Genomic DNA, 13761 nt, shown 5'->3' with positions numbered 1-13761 from the left:
TGTTACGTTACAGCCTTATTCTAAAATGGATTAAATTCAATTTTTTCCTCATCAATCTAGACACAATACCCCATAATGACAAAGCAAAAATAGGTTTCATTATTGTTTTGCAAATGTATAAAAAAACTAAAATACCTTATTTACATAAGTATGCAGAGCCTTTACGATGAGATTCGAAATTGAGCGCAGGTGCATCCTGTTTTCATTGATCATCCTTGAGATGTTTCTACAACTTGATTGGAGTCCACCTGTGGTAAATTCTATTGATTGGACATGATTTGGAAAGGCACACACCTGTCTATATAAGGTCCCACAGTTGACAGTGCACGTCAGAGCAAAAACCAAGCCATGAGGTCGAAGGAGTTGTCCGTAGAGCTCCGAGACAGGATTATGTCATGGCACAGATCTTGGGAACGGTACCAAAAAATGTGTGCAGCATTGAAGGTCCCCAAGAACACAGTGGCCTCCAACATTCTTAAATGGAAGAAGTTTGTAACCACCAAGACTCTTCCTAGAGCTGGCCGCCCGGCCAAACTGAGCCATCGAGGGAGAAAGACATTGGTCAGGGAGGTGACCAAGAACCCGATGGTCACTCTGACAGAGCTCCAGAGATCCTCTGTGGAGATGGAAGAACCTTCCAGAAGGACAACCATCTCTGCAGCACTCCAGCAATCAGGCATATATGGTAGAGTGGCCAGACGGGGGCCTCCAGAGTGGCGTCACTACAGACCCGGGTTTGATCCCAGGCTGTGTCGCAGCCGGCCACGACCGGGAGACCCCCAGCATCGTCCGGGATGTCCTTGTCCCATCGTGCTCTAGCTACTCCTTGTGGTGGGCCAGGCGCATGCACGCTGACTTCGGTCGCCAGTTGTACGGTGTTTCCTCCGACACATTGGTGCGGCTGGCTTCCGGGTTAAGCGAGCAGTGTGTAAAGAAGCAGTGCAGGGTCGTGTTTTCTGAGGTCGCATGGCTCTCAACCTTCGCCTCTCCCGAGTCCGTATGGGAGTTGCAGTGAAGGGACAAGACTGTAACCACAAATTGGATATCACAAAAAAAGTAAAATAAAAAAATAAAAAAGAGTGGCCAGACTGCAGCAACTCCTCAGTGAAAGGCTCATGACAGCCCGCTTCGAGTTTGCCAAAAGGCATCTAAAGGACTCTCAGACCATGAGAAAAAAGATTATCTGGTCTGATGAAACCAAGATTGAACTCTTTGGCCTGAATGCCAAGCTTTTCGTCTGGAGGAAACCTGGCACCATCCCTACGGTGAAGTAAGGTGGTGGCAGCATCATGCTGTGGGGATGTTTTTCAGCAGCAGGGACTGGGAGACTAGTCAGGATCGAGGGAAAGATGAACAGAGCAAAGTACAGAGAGATCCTTGATGAAAACCTGCTCCAGAATGCTCAGGACCTCAGTCTGGGGCGAAGGTTCACCTTCCAACAGGACAATGACCCTAAGCACACAGCCACGACAACGCAGGAGTGGCTTCGGGACACGTCTCTGAATGTCCTTGAGTGACCCAGCCAGAGGCCGGACTTCAACCCGATCTAACATCTCTGGAGAGACCTGTAAATAGCTGTGTGGCGACGCTCCCCATCCAACCTGACAAAGCTTGTGAGGATCTGCAGAGAAGAATGGGAGAAACTCCCCAAATATAGGTGTGCCAAGCTTGTAGCGCCATACCAAAGAAGACTCGAGGATGTAATCGCTGCCAAAGTTGCTTCAACAAAGTACTGAGTAAAGGGTCTGAATACTTATGTTAATGTGATATTTCCGTTTTTTATTTTTAATACATTTGCAAAAATGTCTAAAAACCTGTTTTTGCTTCGTCATTATGGGGTATTGTGTGTAGATTGATGACGGGAAAAAACTGTTTCATCCATTTTAGAATAAGGCTGTAACTTAACAAAATGTGGAAAAAGTCAAGGGGTCAAAATACTTTCCGAATGCACTGTAAATATTAGTATTTAATAGGATCTATGTGACTTAGACAGCCAAAAGCATTGCTGACTCATAGGAGAGGATTTGTGCATCGACTCTGTCCTTACAGCTAAAGTGTCTCATATGCTCAAAGACCATAGCTGCCCTGGCAAACAAGATCACAGTACATGCTAAGGATTGTTGTACTTAACAAATATTAACCTCTTAAGGATCGGACAATTTTTTTTCAATTTTCGCCTAAAATGACATCCAAACCTAACTGCATGTAGCTCAGGACCTGAAGCAAGGATATGTATATTCTTCATACCATTTGAAAGGAAACACCTTGAAGTTTGTGGAAATGTTAAATTAATGTAGGAGAATATAACACATTAGACCTGGTAAAAGATAATACAAACAAAAAAACATCATCTTTGAAATGCAAGAGAAAGGCCAATATATAATACTGCAGTTTAGGTGCAATTTAGATTTTGGTGTGTGTGCAAAGTTTCAGATTGATCCAGTGAAGCATTGTATCAGGTCCGCCCAAATGTGCCGAATTGGTCAATTGATACATTTTCAAGTACATACCTATAGAGAACATACATAAATGATATGGTAATACAAAATGTAAGTTTACACACTCCCAGGAATGTCATACATGATGGATCATTAGCGTATACAGTAACCTTCACACATCTAAACTCAGCAAAAAAAGAAATGTCCTTTCACTGTCAACTGCGTTTATTTTAAGCAAACTTAATGTGTAAATATTTGTATGAACAATACAAGATTCAACAACTGAGACATAAACTGAACAAGTTCCACAGACATGTGACTAACCGAAATGGAATAATGTGTCCCTGAACACAGTGGGGGGAGGGTCAAAATCAAAAGTAACAGTCAGTATCTGGTGTGGCCACCAGCTACATTAAATACTGCAGTGCATCTCATCCTCATAGACTGCACCAGATTTGCCAGTTCTTGCTGTGAGATGTTACCCCACTCTTCCACCAAGGCACCTGCAAGTTCCCAGACATTACTGGGGGGAATAGCCCTAGCCCGCACCCTCCGATCCAACAGGTCCCATACATGCTCAATGGGATTGAGATCCGGGCTCTTTGCTGGCCATGGCAGAACACTGACATTCCTGTCTTGCAGGAAATCACGCACAGAACGAGCAGTATGGCTGGTGGCATTGTCATGCTGGAGGGTCATGTCAGGATGAGCCTGCAGGAAGGGTACCACATGAGGGAGGAGGATGTCTTCCCTGTAACGCACAGCATTGAGATTGCCTGCAATGACAACAAGCTCAGTCCGATGATGCTGTGACATACCGCCCCAGACCATGACGGACCCTCCACCTCCAAATCGATCCCGTTCCAGAGTACAGGCCTCTATGTAACGCTCATTCCTTCGACGATAAACGCGAATCCGACCATCACCCCTGGTGAGACAAAACCGCGACTCGTCAGTAAAGAGCACTTTTTGCCAGTCCTGTCACGTCCAGCGACAGTGAATTTGTGCCCATAGGCGACGTTGTTGCCGGTGATGTCTGGTGAGGACCTGACTTACAACAGGCCTACATGCCCTCAGTCCAGCCTCTCTCAGCCTATTGCGGACAGTCTGAGCTCTGATGGAGGGATTGTGCGTTCCTGGTGTAACTCAGGCAGTTGTTGCCATCCTGTACCTGTCCCGCAGGTGTGATGTTCGGATGTACTGATCCTGTGCAGGTGTTGTTACACTTGGTCTGCCACTGCAAGGACGATCAGCTGTCCGTCCTGTCTCCCTGTAGCACTGTCTTAGGCGTCTCACAGTACGGACATTGCAATTTATTGCCCTGGCCACATCTGCAGTCCTCATGTCTCCTTGCAGCATGCCTAAGGCACGTTCACGCAGATGAGCAGGGACCCTGGGCATCTTTCTGTTGGTGTTTTTCAGAGTCAGTAGAAAGGCCTCTTTAGTGTCCTAAGTTTTCATAACTGTGACTTTAATTGCCTACCGTCTGTAAGCTGTTAGTGTCTTAACGACCGTTCCACAGGTGCATGTTCATTAATTGTTTATGGTTCATTGAACAAGCATGGGAAACTGTTTAAACCCTTTACAATGAAGATCTGTGAAGTTATTTGGATTTTTACAAATTATCTTTGAAAGACAAATTACCTTTGAAAAAGGGACGTTTCTTTTTTTGCTGAGTTTAGATGGCCGGGCGGTGTGGGTGTGGAGCCAGAGACAGCAGGGGTTCAAACTGTAGAACATTTGAATATAAAAATTGATTTGATCAAACAAAACTATGTTACATTTTATCTCTGGGAACCTTAGGATGACAAATCAGAGCCAGATTACTGAATGTAATATTTACCTTCAGAGGTGAATGTATCAAACCATTTGCTGAGATAAGTTTTTTGTTGTTGTGAACTCACCTCAAACAATAGCATGGTATTTTTTCACTTTAATATCTACTGTAAATTGGACAGTGCAGTTAGATTAACAAGAATTTAAGCTTTCTGCCCATATAAGACATGTCTATGTCCTGGAAAGTTTCCTGTTACTTACAACAGTCATGCTAATCACATTAGCGCACGTTAGCTCAACCATCCCTTATACAGGACACCGATCCCATAGAGGTTAATCAAATGCAGATGTAGCCTAACAAAAAGGGGGTGGATTCCGGGCTAATAGAAAGAGACCTTGTCCACTTCCATCAGTTGTAGCTTATGGCTCATTCATTTATAGAGTAAAAAAGGGGACTTTTAGCAGACGCAGTGGTGGAGGTTTTTCTTGTGAAGCAGAATCAAATGGTGTGAAATAGCCTGAGCACTCCTCGGAGAGTTCCACTGGCAGAGGGATTGGCAGCCTTTTATGGCCCAGCCCCAGATAGCACTTCAGGACAATACATTACTCTAATTAAATTTCTAAGGTTGCCAAGCAGCGGAAGGCGAGATAAATTGTAATTTAATGCCAGGGCCTGATGTTAGAGTTTTTTTGTCCATAGCAAAGATAAAGTTGGTAGAGAAACAATAGCCTCTGTCCCCAATTGCCTAGCCATTGAAACCTGTCTGTCTTCTCTTGTCATGGGGAATATGAACGAACATGGCCCAAGTGCGGAAAACACAGTGTGATCCAGCTTCTCAGGAAAAGGTGGAATGTGGCCAATTATTTATTTGGGAGGATTAGAGAAACCAAAGTCCCCAGTTCGCATCGTTGCCAGGCTCAAACATGCCGGAAATAAGACCGCATTCCTCTACCTCTTATTAAACAAAATGTATTTTTGCTGGTGTGACGTGACGTTCCCTGGGAGTTTTTCAGAATAAATCAGATTTTTTTCCCGCCCGTGTCTTGGAGGGCTGTTTGGGCGCAGCACAGCGTTAAGGCAAATACGCTAATGAGCACTGCGAGCGTCAACAGTCCGTCTTGTGTATGTGTGTGATGTCATGAAAATTCATGAGCTGCTTCCCATAGATGTTCCTTGTAACTTTTTCAAGATCAATTCCAGGATCATATTAGCGGACTGGATACAGTGTTACAGACAGTAAGACCAATTAGAGAGAAAGTTTCCCTATGGAAATCAACATGTTATGCAGGTAAGAAAGACACTTCAACAGTAATTGATTTGCCAACTATAGAGTCTATTAAGAGATGACATCCATGCGTTAAATCAAGGTATCAAAACAACTTAGATTGAATTAAGTGTCAGTTAAGAAAACTGTCTCTGTAAGCAACTGTTTTTGTCTTACGCTTTGACTCTTTCAAGGACCGGGACACTAATCCGGACACTTATAAGAAATCGCGCTACGACCTCCGAGGAACATCAAACAGGCAAAGCATCAACACAGGACTAAGATCTAATCCTACTACGCCGGCTCTGATGCTCGTCAAATGTGGCAGAACTTGTAAGCTATCATAGATTACAAAGGGAAACCCAGTCGCGAACGAGCTAAATTCCTTCTGTACTCACTTCAAGGCAAGCAACACTGAACCATGCATGAGAGCACCAGCTGTTCCGGACGACTGTGTGATCTCGCTCTCCGTAGCTGATGTGAGTAAGAACTTTAAACAGGTTAACATTCACAAGGCCGCAGGGCCAGACGGATTACCAGGACGCATGCTCAGAGCATGCACTGACCAGCTGGAAAGTGTTTTCATTTACATTTTCAACATCTCCCTGACCCTGTCTGTAACACCTACATGTTTCAAGCAGACCATCATTAACCCTTGTGCCCAAGAACGCCAAGGTAACCTGTCTAAAGGATTATCGTCCCGTTGCACACACATCTGTAGCCAAGAAATGCTTTGAAAGGCTGGTCATGGCTCACATCAACACCATCATCCCGGAAATCCTAGACCCACTCCAATTCGCATACCGCCCCAACAGATCCACAGATGACGCAATCTCTATTGCACTCCACACTGCCCTTTCCCACCTGGACAAAAGGAACACCAATGTGAGAATACTGTTAATTGACTACAGCTCAGCGTTCAACACCATAGTGCCCACAAAGCTCATCACTAAGCTAAGTACCTTAAACACCTCCCTCTGCAACTGGATCCTGGAATTCCTGACGGGCCGTACCCAGGTGGTAAGGGTAGGCAACAACACATCTGCCACGCTGATCCTCAACACGGGGACCCCTCAGGGGTTTGTGCTTTGTACCCTCCTGTACTCCCTGTTCACCCACGACTGCGTGGCCGTGCACGACTCCAACACCCTCATTAAGTTTGCTGACTACGATGATGATGAGACAGCCTATAAGGATGAAGTCAGTGACAACAACCTCTCCCTCAACGTCAGCAAGACAAAGGAGCTGATCATGGACTACAGGAAACGGAGGGCTGAGCAAGCCCCCATCCACATTGATGGGGCTGTAGTGGAGCAGGTTGAGAGCTTCAAGTTCCTCGGTGTCCATATCACTAAGGAATTAACATGATCCACACACACCAACACAGTTGTGATGGCACAACAACACCTCTTCCCCCTCAGGAGGAAAATATTTGGCATGGGCCCTCAGATCCTAAAAAGTTGTACAGCTGCACCATTGAGAGCATCTTGACTGGCTGCATCACGGCTTGGTATGGCAACTGCTTGGCATTCGACCGCAAGGCACTACAGAGGTTAGTGCGTATGGCCCAGTACATCAGGCTGTCATCCAGGATCTCTATACCAGGCGGTGTCAGAGGAAGGCCCTAAAAACTGTCAAAAACTCCAGCCACCCAAGTCATAGACTGTTCTCTCTGCTACCGCACGGCAAGCGGTAGCAGAGAGTCTGGAACCAACAGGACCCTGAACAGCTTCTACAACAAAGCCATAATACTGCTAAATAGTTAACCAAATAGCTACCTGGACTTTCTGCACTGACACCCCTTTGCACTAACTATCACATACGCTGCTGCTACTGCTTATTGTCTATCCTGTTGCCTAGTCACTTTACCCCTACCTTTATGTACACTTAGGTTGGAGTCATTAAAACTTGTTTTTCAACCACTCCACAAATTTCTTGTTAACAAACTATAGTTTTGGCAAGTCGGTCAGGACATCTACTTTGTGCATGACACAAGTAATTTTTCCAACAATTGTTTACAGACAGATTATTTGACTTATAATTCACTGTATCACAATTCCAGTGGGTCAGAAGTTTACATACACTAAGTTGACTGTGCCTTTAAACAGCTTGGAAAATTCCAGAAAATGATTTCATCGATTTAAAAGCTTCTGATAGGCTAATTAACACCATTTGAGTCAATTGGAGGTGTACCTGTGGATGTATTTCAAGGCCTACCTTCAAACTCAGTGCCTCTTTCCTTGACATCATGGGAAAATCAAAAGAAATCAGCCAAGACCTCAGAAAAACAATTGTAGATCTCCACGCATCTGGTTCATCCTAGGGAGCAATTTCCAAACGCCTGAAGGTACCACGTTCATCTGTACGAACAATAGTACGCAAGTATAAACACCATGGGACCACGCAGCCGTCATACCGCTCAGGAAGGAGACACGTTCTGTCTCCTAGAGATGAACATACTTTGGTTCGAAAAGTGCAAATCAATCCCAGAACAACAGCAAAGGACCTGGTGAAGATGCTGGAGGAACAGGTACAAAAGTATCTATATCCACAGTAAAACAAGTCCTATATCGACATAACCTGAAAGGCAACTCAGCAAGGAAGAAGCCACTGCTCCAAAACCTTCATAAAAAAGCCAGACTAAGGTTTGCAACTGCACATGGGGACAAAGATCTTACTTTTTGGAGAAATGTCCTCTGGTCTGATGAAACAGAAATATAACTGTTTGGCCATAATGACCATCGTTATGTTTGGAGGAAAAAGGGGGGTGACTTGCAAGCCGAAGAACACCATCCCAACCGTGAAGCACGGGGTGGCAGCATCATGCTGTGGGGGTGCTTTGCTGCAGGAGGGACTGGTGCACTTCACAAAATAGATGGCATCATGAGGAAGGAAAATTATGTGGATATATTGAAGCAACATCTCAAGACATCAGGAAGTTAAAGCTTGGTCGCAAATGGGTCTTCCAAATGGACAATGACCCCAAGCATACTTCCACAGTTGTGGCAAAATGGCTTAAGGAAAACAAAGTCAAGGTATTGGAGTGGCCATCACAAAGCCCTGACCTCAATCCTATAGAAAATGTGTGGGCAGAACTGAAAAAGCGTGTGCGAGCAAGGAGGCCTACAAACCTGACTCAGTTACACAAGCTCTGTCAGGAGGAATGGGCTAAAATTCACCCAACTTATTGTGGGAAGCTTGTGGAAGGCTCCCGAAACGTTTGACCCAAGTTAAACAATTTAAAGGCAACGCTCCCAATTACTAATTGAGTGTATGTAAACTTCTGACCCATTGGGAATGTGATTAAAGAAATAAAAGCTGAAATAAATCATTCTCTCTACTATTACTCTGACATTTCACATTCTTAAAATAAAGTGGTGATCCTAACTGACCTAAGACAGGGAATTTTTACTAGGATTAAATGTCAGGAATTGTGACATTTATTTTGCTGAGGTGTATGTAAACTTCTGACTTCAACTGTAACTACCTCAATTACCTTGTACCCCTGCACATCGACTCGGTACTGGTAACCCGTGTATATGGCCAAGTTATCATTACTCATTGTGTATTTATTCCTCGTGTTATTATCTTGCTATTAATTTTTAAAAATTCTCTCCGCATTGTTGGGAAGGGCCCTTAAGTAAGCATTTCACTGTTAGTCTTCACCTGTTGTTTACAAAGCATGTGACAAATAACATTTCATTTGAGATCTGTATGTAAAGGCTTGCATATACATTTCCTTCGCTTTAAATAGGCAAATGACGTTATGTACTGTACTCAATACTATATGTTTAGTTTAATAAACTGAACATCCTTTCATTGTTTTCCTGGAACTTATCTACACAATGGACTTCATCAGGACGTAAAATGGCATGAGGCGAAAGTCAAGGTTAGAACTGTAGTTGACAAACTTACCAACCGACATAAATGTATGATGTGTGATTTGCATGTATGATATGTATGATAGTCGTTCACTAAGGAACATTCATGAAGACACGCTGTACAACCCACTTCAAATAATGGTGGTGCTCAAGCTGCAATGCCTTGAGAATATGAATGAATAGAATGTCCTCTTCACACCAATTAGATAAAACATGTTTTAAATGGCTTTCAATGAAAAGAGGTACAGTGGGGGAAAAAAGTATTTAGTCAGCCACCAATTGTGCAAGTTCTCCCACTTAAAAAGATGAGAGAGGCCTGTAATTTGCATCATAGGTACACGTCAACTATGACAGACAAAATGAGATTATTTTTTCCTGAAAATCACATTGTAGGATTTGTAATGAATTTATTTGCAAATGATGGTGGAAAATAAGTATTTGGTCAATAACAAAAGTTTCTCAATACTTTGTTATATACCCTTTGTTGGCAATGACACAGGTCAAACGTTTTCCGTAAGTCTTCACAAGGTTTTCACACACTGTTGCTGGTATTTTGGCCCATTCCTCCATACAGATCTCCTCTAGAGCAGTGATGTTTTGGGGCTGTCGCTGGGCAACACGGACTTTCAACTCCCTCCAAAGATTTTCTATGGGGTTGAGATCTGGAGACTGGCTAGGCCACTCCAGGACCTTGAAATGCTTCTTATGAAGCCACTCCTTCGTTGCCCGGGCGGTGTGTTTGGGATCATTGTCATGCTGAAAGACCCAGCCACGTTTCATCTTCAATGCCCTTGCTGATGGAAGGAGGTTTTCACTCAAAATCTCACGATACATGGCCCCATTCATTCTTTCCTTTACACGGATCAGTCGTCCTGGTCCCTTTGCAGAAAAACAGCCCCAAAGCATGATGTTTCCACCCCCATGCTTCACAGTAGGTATGGTGTTCTTTGGATGCAACTCAGCATTCTTTGTCCTCCAAACACGACGAGTTGAGTTTTTACCAAAAAGTTATATTTTGGTTTCATCTGACCATATGACATTCTCCCAATCCTCTTCTGGATCATCCAAATGCACTCTAGCAAACTTCAGACGGGCCTGGACATGTACTGGCTTAAGCAGGGGGACACATCTGGCACTGCAGGATTTGAGTCCCTGGCGGCGTAGTGTGTTACTGATGGTAGGCTTTGTTACTTTGGTCCCAGCTCTCTGCAGGTCATTCACTAGGTCCCCCCGTGTGGTTCTGGGATTTTTGCTCACCGTTCTTGTGATCATTTTGACCCCACGGGGTGAGATCTTGCGATCGAGGGAGATTATCAGTGGTCTTGTATGTCTTCCATTTCCTAATAATTGCTCCCACAGTTGATTTCTTCAAACCAAGCTGCTTACCTATTGCAGATTCAGTCTTCCCAGCCTGGTGCAGGTCTACAATTGTGTTTCTGGTGTCCTTTGACAGCTCTTTGGTCTTGGCCATAGTGGAGTTTGGAGTGTGACTGTTTGAGGTTGTGGACAGGTGTCTTTTATACTGATAACAAGTTCAAACAGGTGCCATTAATACAGGTAATGAGTGGAGGACAGAGGAGCCTCTTAAAGAAGAAGTTACAGGTCTGTGAGAGCCAGAAATCTTGCTTGTTTGTAGGTGACCAAATACTTATTTTCCACCATAATTTGCAAATAAATTCATAAAAAATCCTACAATGTGATTTTCTGGATTTTTTTCTCTCAATTTGTCTGTCATAGTTGACATGTACCTATGATGAAAATTACAGGCCTCTCTCATCTTTTTAAGTGGGAGAACTTGTACTATTGGTGGCTGACTAAATACTTTTTTCCCCCACTGTATCTATAGAGAGAAGATGCTACAGTACAGTGTTATGTTCGCTGGCCTTCTGTAATTTCAGGCAGCTAATTTGACAATGTTTATCATTTCGAGCTGACAATGTCTTTTGTCATTGAGTATCTTTGAAGGCCAAAACAAAGTGGGTCTGTACATTTAAGAAGAGCTTTTGTTTCTATGAGTCATGCAGTTGCTGTGGTGTTTTATTAACACGATCAAATGACGTCAAGCTGAATAGGTACCTTGGTGAAAATAAACTCACCTATACTCACCTGAGTACCAAACAATATGATGACAGGTTGTTTATGTTTATAAACATATACTTACTGACACCCACACATAAACTTAATGACATCCACACGTATCATCTTATATATTAGTATATTAGTACAGTACCTGCTTTGGTGCAGTAAGTGTCTGCAGGCCAGTTGCCTTGGCAACCATAGTGTGACTGTTGCCAGGGCTGGGCTGTATTGACAGAGCAAGTCCAGAGATGGCATGAACACGAAGTTCCAAAATGGAGACTTTCTCGTCGGTGACGGAAAACGGCGTCTCTCCTAACATGGCCTCCATGGTGAGTGGAGACTCCACCTGCAAACGACAAGAGACCATTTGACTGTCACACCAAGCATTTTGAGTCATGACAGATGGAAATACAGGCAAGTGGGATGGCATGTACATGTGTGTGTGTGTCTGTGCATCTGTCTTTCTGTCCGTCTTGTGTGTGTGTGTGTGATAGATAAGTCACTTAAGCCAAAACATACACACATGTACATGCCATCCCACTTGCTGATGACCATGCTGCAACTAACAGCCTCCCAGGGCTCGAAAATAATCCACACTTGACTTCTCTTCAATGGGTGGTTAGCAAAAAACTTTAAGTCCATCAGATGGCCTCAGGGCACAAAATACAACATAAAAACCCCACCCATCTCGAGCTAATCCTGGAGCCTTGACAGGTCTGTCTCCATTTGGGGAAAACCAGAGGACTGGCTTTTCTCATTATCCAAATAGCTTGTTCACCTTTTATTTATTACATTTTTTATTTAACCTTTATTTTGACAGGGAGTCATGCTGAGACCAAGGTCTATTTTACAGATGAGCCTGTAATTACAAAAAATATACATACAGTATCAATACATTACGAAAAGCGAAACAGAGATACACAACACAATCATAGAAAACAAACTCTTCAGAAAAAACCTCCTCAATCAGCCATCAGAATTGCCCTAGAAGCACAAATCATCAAATTTGAGCAGATTTACCCAACTCAGTGGAGATTGAAGGGATCTCCAGAGTTAGTCATCCCTGAGACCAGGTCTGGTAGCTCGTACGTCTGTAAGTTAACAATGAAGTAAGGTACGGCAGAAGTTGTGCAAGACGGCTTTATAAACAAAAAGAGTGCAATGCATCGATTTACAAGAATTCAGAGGGCCAGCCTACTTTCTGATACAGAATGCAGTGATGTGTACTGAATCTATCACCCGCTATAAAGCGTAGTGCGCTACGATAAACTGCGTCCAATGGCTTCACTATAGTGGCAGCTGCATTCATATACAGTGCTGTGAAAAAGTATTTGCCCCCTTTCTAATTTTCTCTACTTTTGCATATTTGTGATACTGAATGTTATCAGATCTTCAACCAAAACCTAATATTAGATAAAGGGAATGTAAGTGAACAAATAACACAACAATTACATATTTATTTCATAAACAAAGTTATGCAACACCCAATTCCCCTGTGTGAAAAAGTAATTGCCCCCTTACACTCAATAACTGGTTGTGCCACCTTTAGCTGCAATGACTCCAACCAAATGCTTCCTGTAGTTGTTGATCAGTCTCTCACATTGCTGTGGAGGAATTTTGGCACACTCTTCCATGCAGAACTGCTTTAATTCAGTGACGTGTGGGTTTTCATGCATGAACTGCTCGTTTCAAGTCCTGCCACAACATCTCAATTGGGATTAGGTCTGGACTTTGACTAGGCCATTCCAAAACTTCCAATTTGTTGCTTTTTAGCAATTTTCATGTAGACTTGATTGTGTGTTTTGGATCATTGTCTTGCTGCATGACCCAGCTGCGCTTCAGCTTCAGCTCACAGACGGATGGTCTGACACTCTCCTGTAGAATTCTCTGATGCAGAGCAGAATTCATGGTTCCTTCTATTAAGGCAAGTCGTCCAGGTCCTGAGGCAGCAAAGCATCCCCAAACCATCACACCACCACCACCATGCTTGACCTTTGGTATGATGTTCTTACTGTGGAATGCAGAGTTTGGTTTTCGCCAGGCATAATGGGACCCATCTCGTCCAAAAAGTTGACTCAAGTTTGCCAAAAAGCACCTGGATGATCATCAAGACTCTTGGAAGAACGTTCTATGGACAGATTATTCAAAATTATAACTTTTTGGACGACATGGTTCCAGTAATGCCTGGCGAAAACCAAACTCTGCATTCCACAGTAAGAACATACTTTTTCACAGCACTGTATACGATATCGCCATAATCTATAACCGGTATGAATGTTGACTGAATGATTTGTTTTCTGCTATTTAACTAAAGGCATGACC

The 13761-nt window shown here is 43.4% G+C and overlaps 1 protein-coding gene across 1 annotated transcript in view; it reads right to left on the bottom strand.

The window, feature by feature from the left end:
- LOC311135958 (transmembrane protein 132E-like) overlaps positions 1–13761 on the bottom strand; it is a gene marked incomplete at its 5' end in the record, with an annotated part of 108120 nt that overhangs the window by 21186 nt on the left and 73173 nt on the right. The window contains one exon of the mRNA XM_084170004.1: positions 11591–11785. Coding sequence (XP_084026130.1) covers positions 11591–11785 — 195 coding nt within the window. The remainder of the gene's footprint in view (positions 1–11590; positions 11786–13761) is intronic.

The sequence above is a fragment of the Coregonus lavaretus genome, assembly GCF_964263955.1.
Source record: "Coregonus lavaretus genome assembly, chromosome: 10".
Taxonomy (NCBI): domain Eukaryota; kingdom Metazoa; phylum Chordata; class Actinopteri; order Salmoniformes; family Salmonidae; genus Coregonus; species Coregonus lavaretus.
Note: the sequence above shows the minus strand (reverse complement) of the source record. Positions and strands in the feature narration are given on the sequence as shown.